General features: G+C 45.6%; 1 protein-coding gene across 1 annotated transcript in view; it reads left to right on the top strand.

Annotated features, from left to right (window-relative positions):
• Window positions 1-1,512: 1,512 nt before the first annotated feature.
• The window catches only part of LOC147733472 (uncharacterized), a 40,082-nt gene continuing 19,942 nt past the window's right edge, over window positions 1,513-21,652 (top strand). The window contains exon 1 of the mRNA XM_086956547.1: window positions 1,513-1,570. Within this exon, the coding sequence (XP_086812673.1) occupies window positions 1,513-1,570 (58 nt within the window). The remainder of the gene's footprint in view (window positions 1,571-21,652) is intronic.

Raw genomic sequence — 21,652 nt, forward strand, 5'->3', positions numbered from 1 at the left:
TGGTGACCCTCTATGCCCAACCACCAAAACATTCTCTATTGAATTTCAAAGATTCACTGCATCCCACAACATGATTGTTTTTTTTTTGGAAATGACTGGTGCTGTATCAAATGGATGACTCCTAATGTTTGTTAAATTGAGGGGCAGCTAACGGCAGTGGGGACAGCCCTCCCACCTGCACTGAAAATAAGCCTAGTTCTACAACCAAAGTGGATCCAAGCAACAGCTCCGTGCCCACCCACTTTATCAAAATGAGCCAGCATCTTCTCAGCTCCCTCGTTACATGGTATATCAGGGAGGATCTCACCATTACCTGATGGCACTGACCCCCTGACCTAGAAGCCCCAAAGTGTTTTGGTTTCCCTTACTGGCAACTAAGAGTTCCAAAGCAGTGTGCAACTTACAATTCATTTCGGTACTACAGTAGCAAATTCACATTTTCTGCATCGTCACCCCAAATCTTTCATTCAACTTCTTTTGAAACCAATTCTTGCTAGTATGAGGGCTCTGTGTCCTGTGACACTGTTAATCAGTGGCACATTGTTTGTGGTCTGGCCCTAGAATAGTAGTGGTTAAAGTGATTTCACCTCATTGATCTATTTAATTGTCTTGTAAGAGCATTATAAAGGGTACAGAATATACACTTAAGTGGAAGTTAAATGACTTATGTTGGCAGCAGTGTTTTTTACACCAGTCACATATATTACGAAAAAATAAGTCTGCTAGGAGCACCACTGTACTCTGACTGGGCTGCAGATTCAGTGCACAGCAGTGACACATTGCAGTTAAAAGTCACTTCGCCAGGTAGGAAAAGCATTGTTTTGGATATTAGAAAGTCACCCCTCGAATGTGCCTTTTAAGCCCACAGGGAAGCTGCTGATATATAAAAATAGGACACTTTACATATTGGGTGGCTGTGGAGATGAAGACAGGTCTACCTGGTAGCAGTTGGGTTCTGCATCCTGCATCCTGAATTGGGGCCTCCTGCGTAGTTTTACAATAAGACAGAGGAAATGTTGCTATAGAAGTTGGAGGGACAGTGAGAAAATGGTTAAGATTTAGTACCAGATGTATGTAAATAGCATTTACTGATTCGAAAATACCGAATTTTACCGATTCGGTATTTTCGAATCGGTAAATGCTATGTAGCAAATCATTTGGTAAAAATGACCGAATCGTTAAGATTAGGTATTTTTCCGAATCGGTAATTGCCATTCATTCCTAGAGGCCTGGAGGCCCATAGGAATGAATATCAATTACTGAATTTAATAAATACTGATTCGGTAAAAGGGGGAAAACATTGAAGGGTGGCAGGGTGTCACTTTGACACCCTGTTGCACCCCTCAAATGCCTGTCGTGGGTTGGGACTTTGGTCTTCCGCAGGAAGCTCGCGCCCTACGGAGCTGCCATAGGGAAGTCGTCGGCTCAGGTCCCAGCGGTGCTCCCTTGAGCTGCTGGAGGCCCGGGTGAAGAGGGAAGGTAGCAGAGGCCGAGCGAGGCTCCCGTGAGAGGATGGTAGCCCCACAGGCCTTCCCCAGATGCCGGAGATCCTCGCCAGAGAAGAGCCCAGGTGAGTGGGGCTCACATTAAATAGTGTCTGGCAGAGGCACCAGGTCAGAGATGCCCCGTTTGATAGCGGGCCGCTCCAACACCAGATCCTGAGAGGCCTTGTTTTTGCAGCGGGCCGCTCCAACGTGGCAATATTTGTTTAAAGAGCCCCCGTGGGGGTCCCGAGGTCCCGTGGACCCGTGCTGCCCCATATTGGTCATTATTCTCCAGCTGCCCCAATTTGCAGGGGTCAGCAGCAACGATGGGGCATGATTATTTTCAGAGCCCATGCGTGGCTCCAACCCTTGGGCATAATTATTTTAGAGCCCCGTGTGGCTCCAAAAGGGGCAATATTGTGTTAAGAGCCCCAGCAAGGGGCAGAGGGCAGAAGGCACAGTTGTGCCATGGCTCATTTGTTCTATTCCCAGCTGTGCTGCACCAGCGCGGGCAGCTGCAACTTTTCGACCTATCTATTCAAAGGGCATTGAGTGCCTGGGCCCTTTCCTCATTTACAGCTGCTCAGCAATTAGTGCCAGCTGCACCGTTTAGGCGCACAGTTCTTTTGGGGCATGTCTTGTGAAGTTAGGAGTGAGATGTGATGGTTCTGACAGTGGTCCAGTGGGCCCTGTCATGTGTAAATAATTCCCTTGTAGATAGGACCCAGGGCCAGGTGGCACCATGTATATTATGCGTTTACTATTCTAATGTGGTTTGAGAATACAAAGGCTATTTTTGATATAACCTTGTGTGGAGTTTCTTTTGTAGTGTGCCTGGGATGTTGTTGCTGTTTGCGTGCGCAAATGCTTTATACATGGCTCCAGGATAAGCCTAACTGCTCGTGCTAAGCTACCAAGGGGGTGAGCAGGGGTTATCTTTGGCGTGTAAGTCCCTTGCCCTGACTAGAGTGGTGGTCTCTGCCTGGCTTTGGGGCAAGCCTTAGCCAACCATAGATCCCATTTCTAACACTTCAAAACTGTTTTCTTCTTTATTATGAAAATGGATTCATATTTTCAATCTTCTTATCTCTTAACAACTTCAAAGGGACACAAAAGTTGATATTTAAAGTGTAAACACACATGCAGAACACCTTGTGATCAATAGATAATATTCATAGTATCCACAACCGTTCTAGGACGTTCAGAGACAAAAGCTTTGCTTAGGTCCCTGTGCATTATTCCAGTTCTCCTGTGCTACTACTGCTGTGATTGTACTATTGAATATAGAACATTAAAAAACCGTCATATAAGAATATTGTGGTCAAAATATTGAAGACAAAAACTGCCAAAGGTAAGTGGATACAGAGGTAGTATATATTTAGTATTCCTAACTATTCATCTACATAGCTTGAAGGTTTTTATATGTCATCAAGGTACATATATCTGTAGTTAGGCATAGCAAATCTATAATTACCAATCAAAATTTCAGTTTCAATATTTTGCACTCAATATTCAGGGGCACACCTAGTGTTTTTCAGTCACTGGTTTTCCACTCTGTCTTAATCTGCCAACATTCTAGCAAGTTGCAATCAGGCTACATATGGAGTGCCATGGATTTCTTCCTCTTAGGTAGGGGCTAGGCATCTGTGTTGTTGAGACGGTCTTGTGTGTAATATTAATGTATGCAGTTGACTGGAGTCTCTTGTAGAACTAGCACATTTCTATATTTAACAATGGTATGTGCAACACTATTCTGCAATGCTTATTTTGTTATTAATATTCTTGTGGCTGCCACATGGCTCAGCCAAACTGCAACTTTCTACTGTGGTTATGGATTTGCAAAATGTTTGTGTTTTTTCTGCTTTTCTAATCTTTTGGTCCAGTGTTTACAGGTATCCTCACTGATTCCATGTGGACGATTTCTTAGTGCAGGATGTGTGGCCTTTTCCATGGTGTACCTGTCTGAAAATGAATTTGCACTGGGGGGTTCAATTGTGTTGTCTTCAGTTGCTCCTCTACCACTTAGATCCTTAGGGACAACGTCTCTGGCATTCAGAATCATTGCAATATATACACAAATGTGCCCATACAGTAGCTTTAATCCATGGAGATCCTCCAGGCAACTGCTAGACAAGCCCTCAAATGTTATCCTCTAAAGTCTTTCAAAATGCCGTTACATTTTTTATGAATGTTCACATTTATGCAATACAATTAAAAATTTTACTATTCAAGACATTCTGATGCTCTTGCTCAGCTCCATGCCACCCCTTGTAAACTACTGTGGCTGGAAAGGTTAAAAAAAGAATTATTTTTATGGGCTCTCACATAAAATATTTCTAATTCCCCTTTCTGTACCACTCTCACCACCTGTCTGTTTGATTGTTTTCTTACATCTTGGAGTCCATTTCAGGCGCTTTGTAACTGCTTCATTGGCTGGCCGCAAAGCTCCTCATAACTGTGCAAAATAAAAACTTTAAAGACACAAGGGGAAGGACAGAGGGATGAATGTGACCAATAATCTTCATTCTGCATGCTTCTGTGCCGCTTTGTGGAGAGAAGCGGCTTCCAGCGCTGGCAGGCGCTGCACTGATGCGTGTAGTATCATGCCAAGTCCCTAAAGCCAGCCTGTCTCCCTTCCCTTTGCATTATTTCCCCGGCCCCTTCAGCCTCGAAGAAAGAGCCCTCCTTTATCTGCTCTCGTTATAAAAAGTGGCAGGAGGCAGAGTGGTAGAATGACCCAGAAGGTGGCACCTGTCACCAGTGGGATTTCGCTTGCCTTCTGCGGGCCTAATTCTGTTTGAACTGGAGGTGGCCTCTGTCATATCCTCATTTCCTCTTCCACTCTGGGCTCTGCTTCTTAATCCCTTTCGTGGGGACTGGAGCTCTCTTCGCCCTACTCGCAAAGCCTTGATTTTTCTCTTCCCGAGCTACCAAAGTAAAAACTTTAATTTGAATTTTGGGAGGAAAATTAAACAATGCTGGCTGCAGCTGCTTACATCCCCATTTAGATGACGAGATGGTGGCTCTTGTGTTTTTTTTTCTTTCTGCCCATATTGCCGGCTCTATCTTCGATGTGCATTTGAAATACATGATTACATTAGGTCTCAAAGGTGAGAGAGCTGATTATGACTCTAATGAAGCTCTTTGTATTACTTACAGGCAAGGTACATCACAGGCAGTTGAAATGCAAGCTTCCCCAGCTCGTTCTGATGTGTTTTAACCCTGACCTGATAGGATCACCCCTCTCCGCAGTGAGGTAAACAAATTTCTATGAATATTAGATCCTGTTTTTAGCTTGACTGTGCAATCGAATAGAAGATCAAGCTCAAGGGGGGCTGGAGGGACGGGGTGAGGTCAAGGAATCTGTATGAAAAAAAACAAAGGAGTTATTTGTCATCTGCCACGGCATAACATTAGATCTGGTTCTGAACAGTGCTGAAAATTCATTGACTGCATAATGCATGGTCAGGATAGCGGGAAGCATATTGAAGGTCACAGCGGTCATTCCTCTCTTGATCCCCTCTCAGAAGGAAATATATTAGCTAATGTTTTACTCTGGGCAAGACTTGCAACCCTGTGTTTTTGAGCTATCAGCAGTAATTCTACAGAGGTGCATGGTGTGGTATCTGTTTGTATATAGCACTTACTACCCATGGTGAGAAGCTGAAGCGCTTAGAGGACGGTGGAATGCTACTCTGCTGACACTGACTAGCTTGTGAACAATGTTTACAGTTTGTCGTGGTGTTTTTCATGCAATTTGCTAATATTCTCATTCAAATGGATTTTGCAATTCCTTTGTATCTTATTATCATGTTTTGGTTATGAATGCACACTATTTGTAATTAAGCTTATGGTGTCTGCAATTGTCATGCTGTTTTTTTACCTAGGAGTACTATCATTTGCAGAAAGTTCCTTTCTCTTATCACTTGTGGTGAGTGCTTATGTAAGAAATTGAGTTATTGGTTGACAGGAATGTGAATCCTGATCAAACACCAACCACAATTCTTGTCAGGGTAAGGCACAAGGCAACCAAATATTAACCTGTGCTCAACCCACTAGTAGCTTGTCATAGAGCAGTCAGGCTGAATTTAGAGGCAATGTATAAAGTAATTGTGCAACACTTCAACCAGTAAAACAGTAAAAACACCACAAAAAAGATCCCACACCAGGTTAGAAAAATAGAGCAACATTCAGTGAGTAGAACCAGAGATATTACATTTTAAAGGTTTTTGCAAATATAGCTCCAAAAGGCATAAAGCACCAACTATAGATATCTGCTCGCGCCGGACAAGACAATGTCACAAGTTCAGGCCAATTATGAGGTTCAGCTAGCCTAACAAGGACCAAGTTATGCCAGCAGAACAAAGTACCTTCAATCCAGGTTTTTGGAGTGTTGTGAAGATCCGCATCGAAGATGCATCACGCAGCTGTAGCGATGCATTGGTTCTGATATGTGGCAAGGTTCTGTTAAGTCGTCATCGAAGATCCCATCGAAGAGCGCTTGCAATGTGAAATCCGAGTCAGGGATATGTTGCTTGAGTCTAGGAGATGTGTTCCTTCCAAGGAGCTACAAGGCTGCGATGCAGAGTCAGGAGTCATTGCAGAGGCTGCTGTTGATGAGGGAACAAGGGTCTGCCCCAAGATGTGTCATACTGTGGCTGTTCCAAAGGTGATGTGGACTGTGGTGGCCATGTGAGCCTATGCGATGGGTCCAATCCAAGCAGCAGTATTGACGGTTCAGGTCTGCTCGGGGTTGTGCTGCACAGCAGAGGAAATGCCTCCGTTCCAGAGAGGCTGAAAAAGCACCTAAGGCCCAGCTCCAAGTGTCCAGAACTGGTGTGGCACCACTTGGCATGGTAGACTCACGGATGACAGACTCCAGGTGCAAGGTTGTTGGAGCCTTCTGCCTTTTAGAGTCAAGTCAGGAGGCCAACCAACTAGCCTGTGGAATAACTCTGGGGTTCTGGATTCAAGAGATGCAGTTCTAGTTCTTGTCACCCAGGCACGAGGGCAGCAGGCAGCAGGTCAGCACAACAAAGCAGTAGCAAAGCAGGGCAGGGAGCAGTTCAGCAGAGTGGCAATCCTTCAGCAGCACAACAGTCTTTCTTCCTGGCAGAATAGCTACAGGTCTAGAAGTGTACTTAAGGGTTGGTGTCAGAGGTCCAATATTTATACCCAGAAGGGCCTTTGAGGTTAAGGAGAAGCTTGGTGATGTTCCACTTTGAAGTCCCCATGCACCCTGCCCTCCCTGCCCTGGCTCCAGACTAACTACAGGGGGTATACAGCCCTTTGTGTGGAGGCAGGACACAGTCTATTGAAGTGTAAGTGAAGGTGTGCCCAGCTCCTCATTCACATCCTGCTAATGATGGCCCATCCAGGCCCACCTAAGCTCCCTATTGTGTGTGCCTGTCTATGAGGAATATACAAAGCTCAACTGTTATCTATGCCCTGTCATGTGACCAGAATCAGGCTATACAACACAGGGCCTCATTTATGGGGCACCTAGAGGCACTTTGTGCCGCAGTAGCATACATTTTTTGATTCTCCAGTTGCGCAATATGCATAAGCATATTTACAAGACCACGCAAAGCCACTTTGGGTGGCTTTACATGGCTTTGTAATATGCACCCCTTTCATGCAGAACACTGCCGGAAAGAGGCATTCCATAGGTGCTACTGTGTGTGTTCCCATGCAACACCCATGGAATCTGAAGCATTCCCAGATTTACAAGGAATTGTAATTGCCAGGGGTGGTGTTAGGGAGGTACAACAAGGAGAAATATCCTTATTTCTCCTTGTTTTTTCTGCTGCACACATAGAAAGATGAAACACTTCTTGTGATTGTTTTTGAATAGGAAGAGGCCCCTTCCGCACAAAAACCATCGCCCCTACAATGCAGACACTCTTCCACCAGGGCACAAGGGTGCCTGCGTTGGCGTCTGGCAGCTCATTGTGTGACAGCGCTGGGGAAAAGTAGAAGAATGCACCATATCTCATAGATACAGCACATTCCTGCCCTTTACTTTTGATGCAGGAAAGTGCAGCAAGATTCCTTGTGGTGCTGCCCTACACCAAAACCTCATAAATGAGGATAAGGCTAAAAAATGAAATCTTTCTAAACGTGCAATTGTCAGAATTACTATTCAAAATCTGACTTCATCATAAGTTAGAATTTAAAATTTTGATCCCAGAGACACAAACATGAACTAAATACCTATTACCATTTGAAATTACACTTATAGAATGTAATAAGGTAACTCCAATGTTATCCTATTGGAGAGGTAGGCCTTATATTAGTGAAAAACGAATTAAAGAGTTTTTACACTACCATGACGTGTAAAACTTAAAAGCATATGTCCAACTTTTAAATACATTGCACACTGCCCTATGGGCTCTCCTGGACCTACCCTATGGGAGACTTATATGTATTAAAAAGGAAGGTTTGGGCCATGCAAACACTTTTTTGCCAGTTCCAAATGGTAGGTTCAAATTGCACACAAACAGGCTGCAATGGCAGGCCTGAGACGTTTAAAGGACTACTTAAGTGGGTGGCACAATAAGTGCTGCTGACCCACTAGTAGCATTTAATTTACAGGCCTCGGGCTCATGTTTTTCCAGTTTACTAGGGACTTATAGATATATTAAATATGTCAATTTGGTATAAGCCAATGCTGCCATGTTTAGAGGAGAGCACACAAGCACTTTAGTACTGGTTAGCGGGGTAATTGCACAGATTCATAAACAAGATTAGTAAAATGGAGGAGGAAAGCAAAATGTTTGGGGGAAGACCAACCTATCTAAGGCTGACATTTCTAACAACATACAGTTAGATATATATGGCAATGGCAATTTGTAATTGTATGGAAGTGCAAGTAGAGGCTCTATCCTGCTTAAGGAAGTAGAACAAGTTGTGAAGCTATTTCTCATGCATATGACATACAATTATAATGCTATTATGATACTTTCTCCAACATCGATTCTGTAATGCCTGTATAAATGGAAGTCTATAATTTCTTTATAATCAGTGACTTGTGACACACCCAGTTGCCGATTATAAAGAAAAGATGTTAGAACTTGACTATTATAAAGTAATAGTAGGCAACCAGGTGAAAGCCAGGCCAGATCACACAGCATAATTGAAGCAGCTATTTTAAAATAAGAAAAGCGTAATATTGCTTTTCTTTCTTCTGCTCTATTTTGTTTTAACTTACATTGATAAACAGATAGAACATGCTTATGTTTTGCACTCCTTAGGTAGTTAGAGGAAAGCCATAATCTTTCTGCATGTTTCTACACAACCGAGCTAGTGCAGATTATTTAATTTCTTTTAAACTATCTTGTATTGAACCGTTTCTAATAACTGTTTGTAAAAAATAACAAACTTTTTTTGATGTGTCTAATTTTGCACTAGAGGTTTTATTTTTATTCTTCATGTTTGCAAACATGCTCGTTCTTTAATACGAAAGAGATACTCACCAAGGTTCAAAGTGGTTTGTGCGACACATAACCCAAAAGGCAATCTTGTTAACATAGCAACAGCTAGTAAATAATGCCCCTGATTTGCTTAAAAATATGTGGAAAAAGTGGGAAAGAGACATAGATATGCAAGAGGAAGATTGTCCTGACGCACTATCCTCCGATAGAGAAGTGGCAATCAGATCCCGTTTTTGTTTCTTACAGCTTAAAGTCCTCCGTAGAACTTACATTTCATGTATCGCATTAGTGAAGATGGGCAAACAACCCATGACCCTGCTTGCAGGTTAGGTCGCCCCCCACGCCGCACACCACCACCTGTGTGTCAGTGCCTCCCAAGCTTGCTGCTGTAAGTTCGTCGCCCCCGACGCCGCACAGCACCACCTGTGTGTCTGTGCCTCCCAAGCTCGCTGCTCTAAGTTTGCCGCCCCAGGGTTCTTATCTGCTAATTTTGTCCTGCTGTTGAATTGTGCCTTATTATTTTCTTTTCAGCACTCTGTGCTTTGCCTTCCTAACTGCCTCAATTGTTCCGCTCCTCATCCCCCTTTTTTCCCTTTGTACCCCTCCTCCTGCTCTTCTCCCGCCATTTCGCCCTCGGTGGCCCTGCTAACCCACCCTCCCATTCGCCGCCCCTGTGTTCTTCTCTGTATACTGTGCCTTACTGTTAAATTGTGCCTAATTGTATACTATGAAGCTTCCTGTTTTTTTAGCTTTCCTTATTTGCCTTGTTGCCTTAGTTGCACCGTTTCCTCCCATCCCCCTTTTCTTCTGTACCCCCTCCCGCTCTTTTCCCGCCACTGCATCCCCTGTGGGCCCGCCCCCCTACTCGTCCATTTGCCTCCCAGCTGCTCCTCTCACCCAAACCCCCTTATATGGCTGGCACGCCTAAGGCAAGCCCTTCTGCACCCGTCCACGCTTGGACATCGCCCAGCGCCAGAACCCCTGGCCCCCGCGAATGTCACAACGCCCGGCTCTGCTACGATGCCAACACCCTCCTCGCACTCGACACGGGACGATCGCACACCTGCTTCCGGGCCGCCCCGAAGCACACCCAGGGACCCTTCACCTGCCAGAACTGCAGCTTCACCAGAATCCAATCTGCCAATCAACACACCGTGAAAGAACTCAACCACCTCAGCTGCATCCTTCTCAACACCTGCTCTGCCCGCAAACTTGTCGTTGAACTCTGGGACCTACTGGACTCCACCTCACCAGACGTCGCCTTCCTGACGGAGACCTGGATGAACCCCTCCTCGGCACCCGACATCGCCATAGCCATCCCCGACCGATACAAGATCACCAGCAGGGACCGCACCAATGGAACTGGAGGAGGAATCGTTATTGTCCACAGGAACACTCTCAGAATCTTGACGAGACCCAATGACACCCTCAGCAGCGCCGAACACCTGCACTTTCAGATCCACATCGATCTCAGCACCACCCTCAGAGGAACCCACGTCTACAGACCCCCTGGACCTTGGCCACAGTTCAGCGACTCCATCGCCGACTTCGTCAGCACACAGGCCCACGCCTCCACAGACTACATCCTCCTCAGGGACCTGAACTTCCACCTCGAGAACAACAACAACACCAACTCCACCACCTTGATTGACAACTTCGCCAATTTCGGACTCAGACAGCTCATCACAACACCCACCCATTCTGCTAGCCACAAGCTTGACCCCCTCCCCCTGCAACAGCCAATCAGGTGGTGAGAGGGCGGAGCTGTGGGCGGGGACCGGAGTCAAATGCAGCCAGAAGCGCGGAAGATCGCCATTAGGCTCTAATGTTTGGATCGCTTAGGCTGCCAAAAAGCTGAATTTTAAACTTTTACAAGAAAAATCACACTGCTAGAATCTTTTCACTGTGTTTTCTGTGTTTTTAAAATTATTATAAGCTATTACCTTGCGCGTAAGTCGGCTGTTCCGGCTCCCTGCTGCCCAAGTGACTCCCCCTGCAACAGCCAATCAGGTGGTGAGAGGGCAGAGCTGTGGGCGGGGGCCGGAGTCACATGCAGCCAGCAGCGCGGAAGCGCAGCGGATGCGCCGGTGGCGCGTCGAAGGCGCGCCAAAGGCAAGCTCTTGTGCGCCCGTCTGCGCCCATCCGCACCCAGGGCCCAGGCAGTATGCCCGAGCTATTACTTACTCCTCGGACACCCTATAATTGATACATTCCCCCCTTTCATATCTTGCTCGTGAAAAACAGGTCTCTCTTGCGGAGCAAGGAATCCTTTCTGAAAGGTGTGATTTCCCTGAAATACAGATCTCTACCACCTTTGAACAGGGTTCTCCTCACCTGGTTAAACCCCAGCCCAGGCCTCTATCAGTCTACTACCTTAACACACGCTCCCTCGTCAAACACCAACTTGATATTCTTCTTCTCTTGCTCACTGACACACCTGATTTGTTGCTGTTGACAGAAACGTGGCTTACTGAAGACTCCGCCCCTAGCAGCTTACCCTCTAACTATTACATTATATATGCCAACCGCTCATCAGGTAAAATGGGAGGAGGGGTCGCAGCCATTATCAATACCAACTTCAGGTTCAGAACCCTGCCCTCTCTCACTCTCAATGAGGCGGACAACATAGTAATCCAACTAGATTCCACCATGGACACTTTTGTCTGTGTATTAGTTTATAGGCCTCCTTATCAGATGGCTCGCTTTCCCCTCTTACTTAGCGAGCAGATGGCAAAACTCGCCACCGATCACGCTAAGGTCCTCCTCATAGGTGATCTTAACTACTGGTACAATGATCCCCTTGAAGGGCCTCAATCGGCTGAGCTGTCTGATCTCCTTACTAATTTAATTTTTACACAGCAAGCCTCCTCTCCCACCCATGTGAAGGGGCACATCCTAGATCAAGTGTGGACTAATGGCATGACCACTTCAACCCCTACAATTGACCCTTACGTCTGGAGTGACCATCATCTTCTAAAACTCATTATCACACTGCCGACTCCTCATAAAATCAGAACATGGCTATGCCAGGAAATGGAATGTCATCAATAAAAAAGACTTTCTTGACACCTTGACCAACACCACCCCATCTCCGGGAAATTACATTAACGACACTGAGGGAACCTCTCCCAATGGCTTCTTGAGGCAAGTAACAAGCACGCACCTCTTAGGAAAATCAAATTAGCCCGACGTGCCGACGCCTAGAGATGGTTCTCTTCTGAACTTAAAACCCAGAAACTGTCCTTATGCCAACTAGAGAGGCAGTGGTGACAGGAATACTCCCCTGGTAAGAAACTGCTGTACATATCAGCTTGGAAAGAATACATGAAGACTATCATTGCAGCGAAAGCTGCTCATTTTTCATCACGCATTCTTAACTCTAACAAAAGCTCCAAAGAAATCTGTGTTATCATGAACAAACTGTCCAACCCAGACAGGGTTCTTACAAAAGTCATGCCCTGTCAAGCTCTCTGTAATTCTCTAAATGATTACTTTATTGAAAAAATCATTACCATCAAAGCAAGCATTCCTCTGCACCTCCCCATGTCACCCGCTACCAATACACATAGTAACAAATGCAACCCCAGCTGTTCCCCCCCCCCTTAGCACAGAGACTCTTCAGGAGCTCCTCGTAAAAGTCAAATCTGAAGCTCCTTCTGACTGCTGCCCACCCCACATACATAAGGACTGTTTATCAGTCTATCCAGACCCAGCACTGACACTACTGAACGAGCTACTCACTACCGGTCAAGTTCCTAAAGCATTTAAAAAAGCCACTGTGGTCCCTCTTCTGATGAAACCCGGTGCTGATCCTACATTTCTACCTAATTATCGTCCCATCTCCCTACTCCCGTTCTTAGCAAAAGTGCTAGAGGCTCACGTAGCCAAATGCCTGTCAGCCTTCCTGGAAGAATCTAAATATCTCAATTCCTATCAGGCAGGTTTCTGGCCAGCCCATTCTACTGAAACTGTCATCTTGGCTGTCCTGGACACTCTCCGTGACGGTGCCGATAAACGCTCCCCTCAAGCACTGGTCCTTTTGGACCTCTGTGCCTTTGACACGGTCGACAATGCTACTTTGGTCGACCGTGTCCAACAAGCCGGCATCTTGGGTACAGCAGCGTGTTGGCTCTCCTCCTACCTGGAGGATCGATTCCAGGCCGTCGGCCTAGGCCACTTTATGGCCACACCACAAGGTTCTACTCTTTCTCCCCATCTGTTCAATCTTTACATCCTCCCCTTAATCCAGTCCCTTAAAGACAGGAATGTGACAGTTTTTAACTATGCAGATGATCTACAACTAGTTTTCTTAATTGATAACTCCCACAGTTCCATCACCGAATTTCAGGCCACTATGTTACATATCCAGCAGTGGATGGACCAGAACCACCTTAAGTTAAACCCTGGGAAGACAGAACTTGTTCTTACTGGGGACAGCCTTAAATTTTGGGGTCCTCATTATTGGCCTTCAGAGTTAGGGCCCTCTCCCTCCCCCTCCCACTCGGCCAAAACATTAGGAGTTACCCTCAACCATGATCTGTCACTAAAAACCCAGGTTGGCACCGTCATCTCCAAATGTTTCTTTCAAATAAGGAAGATCAAAAAGATACATTGGTTCTTCACACAGGAAGCCCTGATCCAAGTGGTGGTCCCCACTGTATTGTCACTCCTGGACCATGCAAACTCTGTATACTTGGGCATGCCTATCTATCTCTTTAAACGGTTACAAATGGCCCAAAACCAGGCGGCCAGATTGATCTTGCATCAACCCAGATGGCAGTCTGCCACCCCTTTGCTGAGGACACTTCACTGGCTCACAATCCCTCAACTCTGTGCCTTTAAGGTGGGCTGCCTCATCGTTAAATCTTTGCATGGTAACAACCCCAAATTAATTAACACCTTAATATCCAGACACTCCCCGTCCCGGAACCTCCGCTCTGCTCTCCTCTCACTTCTTACCATCCCTGTATTCAGGCGAGTTCGTCAGGGCGTCTGTAGATTTGCCACTCTTGCTCCCAGACTGTGGAACACTTTCCCATTGGAGATCCGTTCCTGTACTGAGCTAACGCAATTTAGGAAATCTCTTAAAACGTGGCTATTTGCGCAAGCCTATAACTACAGCATAACTAAAGCTGTCCGTTAAAAATCTCTGAGCCTTTATAGCGCCATTAAACCATCCGGTGTGCGTGCGCTTTATAAATCATTTTTAACATTAACATTAACATTAACATTAACATAACATTAACATCTTCTCCTCAAGCACCCATGTCGCCTTCAGCCACACCACCGAACTCCACTGGACTGAGAGCTCTTCAACATTGTGAAGGAACTTTCCAACCCCAGCTCCAACATCAATGACATCCCACCATCGCAAAAACTGTGTGACTCCCTTGCCACCTTCTTCCATCGGAAGATCGCAGACATCCACGGCAGCTTCATCATCTCGACCACCCCAACCGCCACTGATACTTCCACGACCAACATCGGCACTGATCCCCTGCTCTCCTGGACCATCAGAAACGACGACGACACCATCAAAATCATGAACACCATTCACTCCGGCTCTCCACCAGACCCCTGCCTACACCACATCTTCAACAAAGCCAGCGCCACCATCGCAACCCATCTCCAGAAAGCCATCAACATCTCCTTTGAGGCAGCTACCTTCCCAGAGAGCTGAAAGCACGACAAGATCAATGCGTTACTCAAGAAACACCAGGCCGACCCTAAGGACATCAAAAATCTCCGACCCATCTCTCTGCTCCCATTCCCGGCGAAGGTCATTGAGATATCCGTCAAAAGACAACTGACCCCCTACCTCGAGGAGAACACCATCTCGGACACATCCCAGTCCAGGTTTTGCAGCAACCACAGCACCGACACTGCCCTCATTGCTGCCATCAACGACATCGGGAATCTGCTGGACAACGGCGAGACCGCGGCCCTCATCCTCCTGGACCTGTCAGCTGCCTTCAACACTATCTGCCACTGCACCCTACACACACGTCTCCACAACGCTGGGATTCGAGACAAGGCTCTAGACTAGACCACCTCTTTCCTCTCCGGCAGAACCCAGAGTGTCCACCTCCCGCCTTTCTGCTCGGAAGCCATGGATAAGCCACCGAGATCAACTGCGGCGTACCCCAAGGCTCATCCCTCAGCCCGACGTTGTTTAACATCTACATGGCACCACTCGCCCACGTCGCCCGACTGCACGACCTCAACATCATCTCCTATGCTGACGACACCCAGCTCACCAAGGACCCCCGCACCACCAAAACTAACCTTCACAAAGGAATAAAAGCCATCGCCGAGTGGATGAAGAACAGCTGTCTGAAACTAAACTCGGACAAGACAGAAGTCCTCATCCTCGGCTCCACCCCCTCGGCCTGGGATGACTCCTTGTGGCCGACCGCACTGGGACCAGCACCAACACCCACCGACCATGCACGCAATCTGGGGTTCATCCTCGATAAACATGGGCGGAAAATCCGTTCCGCTCGCGGATTTTGCGGATTTTCGGTAAATTCGCAATCCGCAAACGTTCGCGGATTTACCGAAAATCCGCAAATTTGCACGCAGCGGATTTTTTTTTCTTGGTGATACAATTTTGCGGCGTGCGGCGTTCACTTACCGTCATTCAGCGTTTGCCGAGTTGTTTTTCTCAATATTTTGCGAGTGCTGCTCCATTTTGGATCTTGCTGCAGGATCCCGCGGGAGTTTGGCGACGCATCGCGAGAGTTCGCAATTGCGAACATGTAGGTGCGGCGGGCAGCAACAATCTCGCACTCGCAAAATTACAAAATTTGCAATTCTGCACAAGAAATCCACTAGCAAGCAGCATAGACCTTCTGAAAATGATGATTTTTATCAGAATAACTCCTCAGGTTGACATTTGCCTGCACTTTTTTTGATTTGAGGCCTTTTGACTATCTTTGGATCACTTTTGGATTAGAAATCAACTTTCACAAGTAAGTTTGTTTGGGGCATTACAGTTGCTGTTCTGCAGAAAAACGAGTTTTGCAAAACTGAAAGCACTCAGCGGTTGCAAAAGTTCACTCATCATTAGTAACCATTCCCTGTAGTACTTCCTGAGGGGCCCCTCCAGAGTTCAGTTGCCTATGATTTGTTTGGGGCATTACAGTTGCTGTTCTGCAGAAAAACGAGTTTTGCTAAACGGAAAGCACTCAGCAGGTGCAAAAGTTCAAACTCATCATTAGTAATAGTAACCATTCCCTGTCATGCTTCCTGACTGGGGCCCCTCCAGAGTTCAGTTGCTAGTTGCAACAATTCTATGACCCTGCTCTGACCCTCACAGCAGGCTCATAGAATAGCTACAGGTAGGCCACAAAGGTCCTGGAAATAAAAATTGCACTGCAACAGAAAGCAAATTACAGATAAGGAAGCAGGTGCCAGACTGGAATTTTAAAACAGTGACACATTAATAAATCAACCCCAAATTAATTCATTTCAGTTGAAGCAGGGCAGGTGTGCTTGCTTTTCCCCCCCATAATCTACAGTGATGATGAACCAGTGGGTGGCATTGATGTACCAGAGGGTGGCATGGGTGAAACAGAGGGTGGCAGTGGTGAAACAGAGGGTGCTGGGAACCTGTGATGATGAACGAGACGTAGAAACAACATAGTCGCAACCGTTGCGAGCCGACAAGTAAGTTCGCAATTGCGAACTGGTACAAAACCCTCGCGAACTGGCAGAAACCCTTGCGAACACAAAAAAAATCCGCAAATTCGCGAGAATTCGCGGATTTTGCGGATTGCGAGTTCGCAAATACGCAAATTTGCGAACGCCAGATTCGCAAAATTCGCCCATGCTTAATCCTCGACTCCACTCTCTCCATGACAAAGCAGGTCAACGTCGTCTTCAACACTCTCCGCATTCTCCGCAAGATCTACAGGTGGATCCCCACCGAAACAAGAAGAATGGTCACCCAGGCCCTCGTCAGCAGCAGGTTGGACTACGGAAATGCCCTCTACGCAGGAGCCTCAGCCAAACTCCTGAAATGAATACAGCGCATTGAGAACGCCTCCGCTCGGCTGATCCTCGACATCCCTCACTGCAACCACATCACACCCCACCTGAGAGACCTGCACTGACTTCCCGTCAACAAGAGGATCACCTTCAAGCTCCTCACCCACTCACATAAAGCACTCCACAACATCGGAACCAGCATAGCTCAAAAGTCGACTCTCCTTCTACACCCCCAACCACCAGCTTTGCTCCGCCGACCTCGCCCTCGCCACCATCCCCCGCATCCAAAAAGCGACCTCCAGCGGCAGATCGTTCACCCACCTCGCCACCAAGACGTGGAACACCCTCCCCATCCTCCTACGGCAGACCCAGGACCTGCTAACCTTCAAGAGTCTACTCAAGACCTGGCTGTTCGAACAGTAGCAGCACCCCCGCAGCGCCTTGAGACCCTCGCGGGTGAGTAGTGCACTTTACAAATGCTCTGTTTGATTGATTGATTGATTGACTCACTTTGCCGAAGAAGATGCGGTCAAGATGGAAAAAAAATTCACATAATATGGACGTGTCCCAGAAATCAGTCCTATTGGACTAAGATAACGCACTGTTTGAGTACATTATATGGAGTGGTAGTTCCATTGTCGGCCAAGCTCTGCCTGTTTAATGTATGGGAGGGGTCGGATCTGGTGAGGGGGGGAGAATGGGAGAGACCTTATCCCTGGTAATTGCAAAAAGAAACAGAGCACGCCGCTGGAGAGCTGAAACAACACTAGGCGAATGGAAAAAAGACATGGACTGGTGCATGCTGGCTCAAAAAATGACTTACCGGGACTGTCCCCAAAAGTGGGGAAGAGTGTGGAATAATTGGAATGAGTATATGCACTTTCTGTGTACAGCCCCTACTGCCCAATTTAGATGAAGTGGGCAATAAGATGGTCTGACCACACTGGAACCTTGGAGGGGGAAGTAGACAAAAAACTTTGTGAAATAGCAATACAAACTATCAATGTAATGTGCAGTTGTGTTCTCGGAAGGGCGGATAACTAACAAGTGATATTTATGTAATTTTCTTGTAATGCAGTAATAAAAATAATTTATAAAGTGGTTTGTGGGAAAGGTAGTGGTGTGACCACATATTATATGGAATAAAGTAACCCTAGCATGCATGATAAAGATATTCAAGTCCCCTCAGAGTTTCAAAACTTTTTAAAGGAATTTGGCCTTTGGCCTCATTCCTCTATATTGTCATGGACCTCCTTGGTGACTTGCAATAACCTTAGAATGTACAAATGGGGGTCATTTATCCCTTATTTAATGCTGTTATCCAAGTTAGTTTATTTTTTGGGTGTTGGTAAACATAAACAAAATTAGGTTCACATCACCGTTTTTTGCAATAAAAAACAGTCACTAATTGGGATGAAGTGAGTCCCTGACAAAATTTCATATTTCATAAGTTAGACAAAAGTGACCATAAACCTTAAGCGCAGTGCCAGTGAGAGTGGTAGTCAAGTCCTGAATTGCAGAAAATACATTACATTGCTACTTGTATTGATCCCTTCTATAGAACAAAGACATCTTCACTGTGGACCTGGGCAATGTGATCCTCTAAGGTGAAGCCCCTGCCCTGTGAGTGTTTTACTCTGAGTTCGTAACAGCTTTTATCCCTCCTAAATATCTAAGATTGAGCATAAGGTACCCTGCCAAGGGTAACAGGTAGTCCTGCAGATTGACAGAGCACTCTATACATTTCTTCAAAGTGTGTGAGTTCATACAAAGAGGGAGTGTACATGCAAAATTGTTTTGTGAGCCACAGGGAGATTGGGCCTGTGGAGGAGGACGAGCACTAACATGACAAGGAACGTCTGTAGGTTACGTCAATTTATTAATTTATTTGATTAGGTCTTCTATGATGGAAAGTGTGTGTCTATGAGTAGTTCATTTGCTCTTGGACAGTATGGAAAATGTTTCCTTCAGTGTTCTTTTGATCTTAAAATGATTGGGTTGAAAATGGAGTGGAAGTAGAACGAATTCAAGAAAGACTGCTTACTGAAGTGATTTAGCTTTTATATGGCGGCAACAATTGGGTTTACCTAGCTAAAGTTTTGAGTCTGTTGCTAGGGAAGTAATGCTGTGATTTAGGGCCAGATTTATAATCTGGTTGATGGACCATTTCTCCACCAGGGCGACGACTAAATCACCCTGTCACCCTGATGGAGGTACTGTGTGCCTATTTGGAAATGACCTCCAAGCAGGCAGTAATTTCTTCAAGAATTGGCAGGAACCACCAACACAGCAGTTCCTGTCAATGCTTTTTGCAGTTTGGTACAGTACTCAGTCAGCATCATGCACCAAACTGTTTTCTTTTTTCTTTTTAAAAAGAAAATCCCAAAACAGGATTTGTTTTTGGAAAATGAGTACTCTCCCATGGTGAGGGGACCATTTAGCAGTTTTCACAGTCCTTTACCACCAGGGTTGACGGGCAGTGAGAACTGACATCTAATTCTGCCCTTCTAAATTACGTGTGCGGAATTAGAGGTCTGCCACTGCACCATCTGAGGGATTTAATCATGGCAGAGACTGAGTAGACTTCACTTTGATTAAACCAAATGTCTGCCCACATCTAAATGCGGCAGGCAAACCATTATGTTGGCAGTAAGCATGCTTCATTGCAACAGAGTTTGCTTTCTGCCAATATATATATATGGCTCCTAGTATGGCACAGGGTGAATGGAAGTGAACCTTGAATTAATTCCTTTTTTCATTGCCAGTCAATGCTACATTTCATAGCCAGGGTCTTCTCTTCAGTCAGTTTTGTATACGTTTAGATCTTTGCAGACAACATTGACTGGCACTGCAGTAATCTCCGAGGATGCTGTCAAGTATAAAAGAAAAAGGAAGCCTAATTGCAGTGGTTGGGCTCTGCCAATGATGCAATGCAAGAACAGGGGGATTTGAATTTGGGTCTGGAAGAATTACTTCAACTCCTTTCCACAGAGTAATTGGGAAGGAGCTGGAATGGAGGTATCACAGAAGGAAGTAACAACTTTCAGAAGGTGCTGATAAATTCTGTTTAAGAATCCTCGGTTTCCAGAGCATCTAAAATTGAAAGTGCCAGAGAGGCAGTAAGGAGACTGATGACTAGGATCACTTAGGTGAAGATGGTTATAGTTTACATTGTTCAGATTTCTCCAATTTCTAAAACTAAATTGGACATTTGATGTGGCTCTGATGGTAAGCAATTGTTATTCTCTGTCGGCATCTTGTAGTATACTAAACTAATAACAAGGAAAGAAAATGACTGGGAAGTTTAGTGTGTTATCCACTTCTTACATAACTGCAGGGCTGGACTGGCTGTAGTTTGCGCCAGACTTTTTCCTGGTGGGCCAGAAAGTTGGGGGCTGGTATTGGACATCTAGAGCCTGTTTTTGTTACTGGGGGCCAGGTTTGCAGCAGTGCTGCAATATCAGCCTGTTTTAACAAAAGCGGAGCAGCAGTTTTTCCCACCAGTTTTTGTTACGGGCCGGTTTTGCAGCAGTGCTGCAATATTGCCCCCCTGTACAAAAGTGCAGCAGCATGTTTGCCAGTCTGATGTAGTTGCCAGGGCTGATTTGTGTTCCCAGTTCGGCCCTGCGTAACTGTGTTACATTGAGTAAGATTCCCAATCATTCCTTGGGAATATGAGTTTGAAAGCCCCCCATAGTGTTATTACGGTTGACAGACAGTTTTCTTTTTTTTAGAAGATTTATATAGTGTGAACTCCACCCGAAGGTATTGGGGCGCTTTAGGTGAGCATCAGTTACTTTACAGAAGGATACATTACTTAGGTCGAGCATTGGAGACCTCTTGTATATATTTTAGCATATACTTACATATGTATGTGCTTTGTGGGCTCTGGAGATCAGCTCTAGGCTTGTCTGCTTCCGCTTAGGGCCTTTTTTTCTGTTTAACTGCCCCTATTTAACTGTCTTGATAGAAAACGACCAGTAGAGGCCAGTAAAATACCAGAATTGCTTTCTGCTAGTTTGACTGCCTCTATTTAACTGCCTTGATAGAAAACGACCAGTAAAGGTCATTAATATACCAGAATTGCTTTCTGCTGAGGGACTTTATTTTTTTAATTTTTCTGGCAACTGCCTCTATTTAACTTTCTTGATAGAAAACGACCAGCAGAGGTCAGTAAAATACCAGAATCACTTTAGCATTCTCTAGATTCGAGTCCATAGAAATTGGTTTCCACGAGCCCCCGTAGACAATAATATTTTTTTCAAAACTTGTATTTTCAGGAATAAGACCACCGAAAGCCCTGATTTTATATTAAAAACAGAGCTATGAACTATACAATTTCCAGCTGAAAGGAAATATTTCTCTAAATGTGTTCCCATACCTGGCGTGTCACGCTGTTTGGTGCTTACTTTCCCTTCATGTTAAAGAGCAGTAGGGGCCAGATGTAGGTCGCCAATTACCGGTCGGTAACGGCCGAATTCGGTCGTTACCGACCGGTAATTGGATTTTGTGATGTAGGGCCCTTAATTTTACAGATTCGGTAAATTTACCGAATCAGTAAATTTACCGAATCTGTAAAATACTGAATCGGTATTTTTACCGATTCGGTAATTCCCAGATGTAGGTGGGACTCTTCTGAGTCCCAAAGGCCCTACAAATTCGGTATTTTACCACCCAATCCAATTGGGTGTTAAAATACCGAATTCAGGTGTGCAGGCACATGTGTGCATGCACACCTAGCCATGT

Source organism: Lissotriton vulgaris, chromosome 2_1 (genome assembly GCF_964263255.1).
Source record: "Lissotriton vulgaris chromosome 2_1, aLisVul1.2, whole genome shotgun sequence".
Classification (NCBI taxonomy): domain Eukaryota; kingdom Metazoa; phylum Chordata; class Amphibia; order Caudata; family Salamandridae; genus Lissotriton; species Lissotriton vulgaris.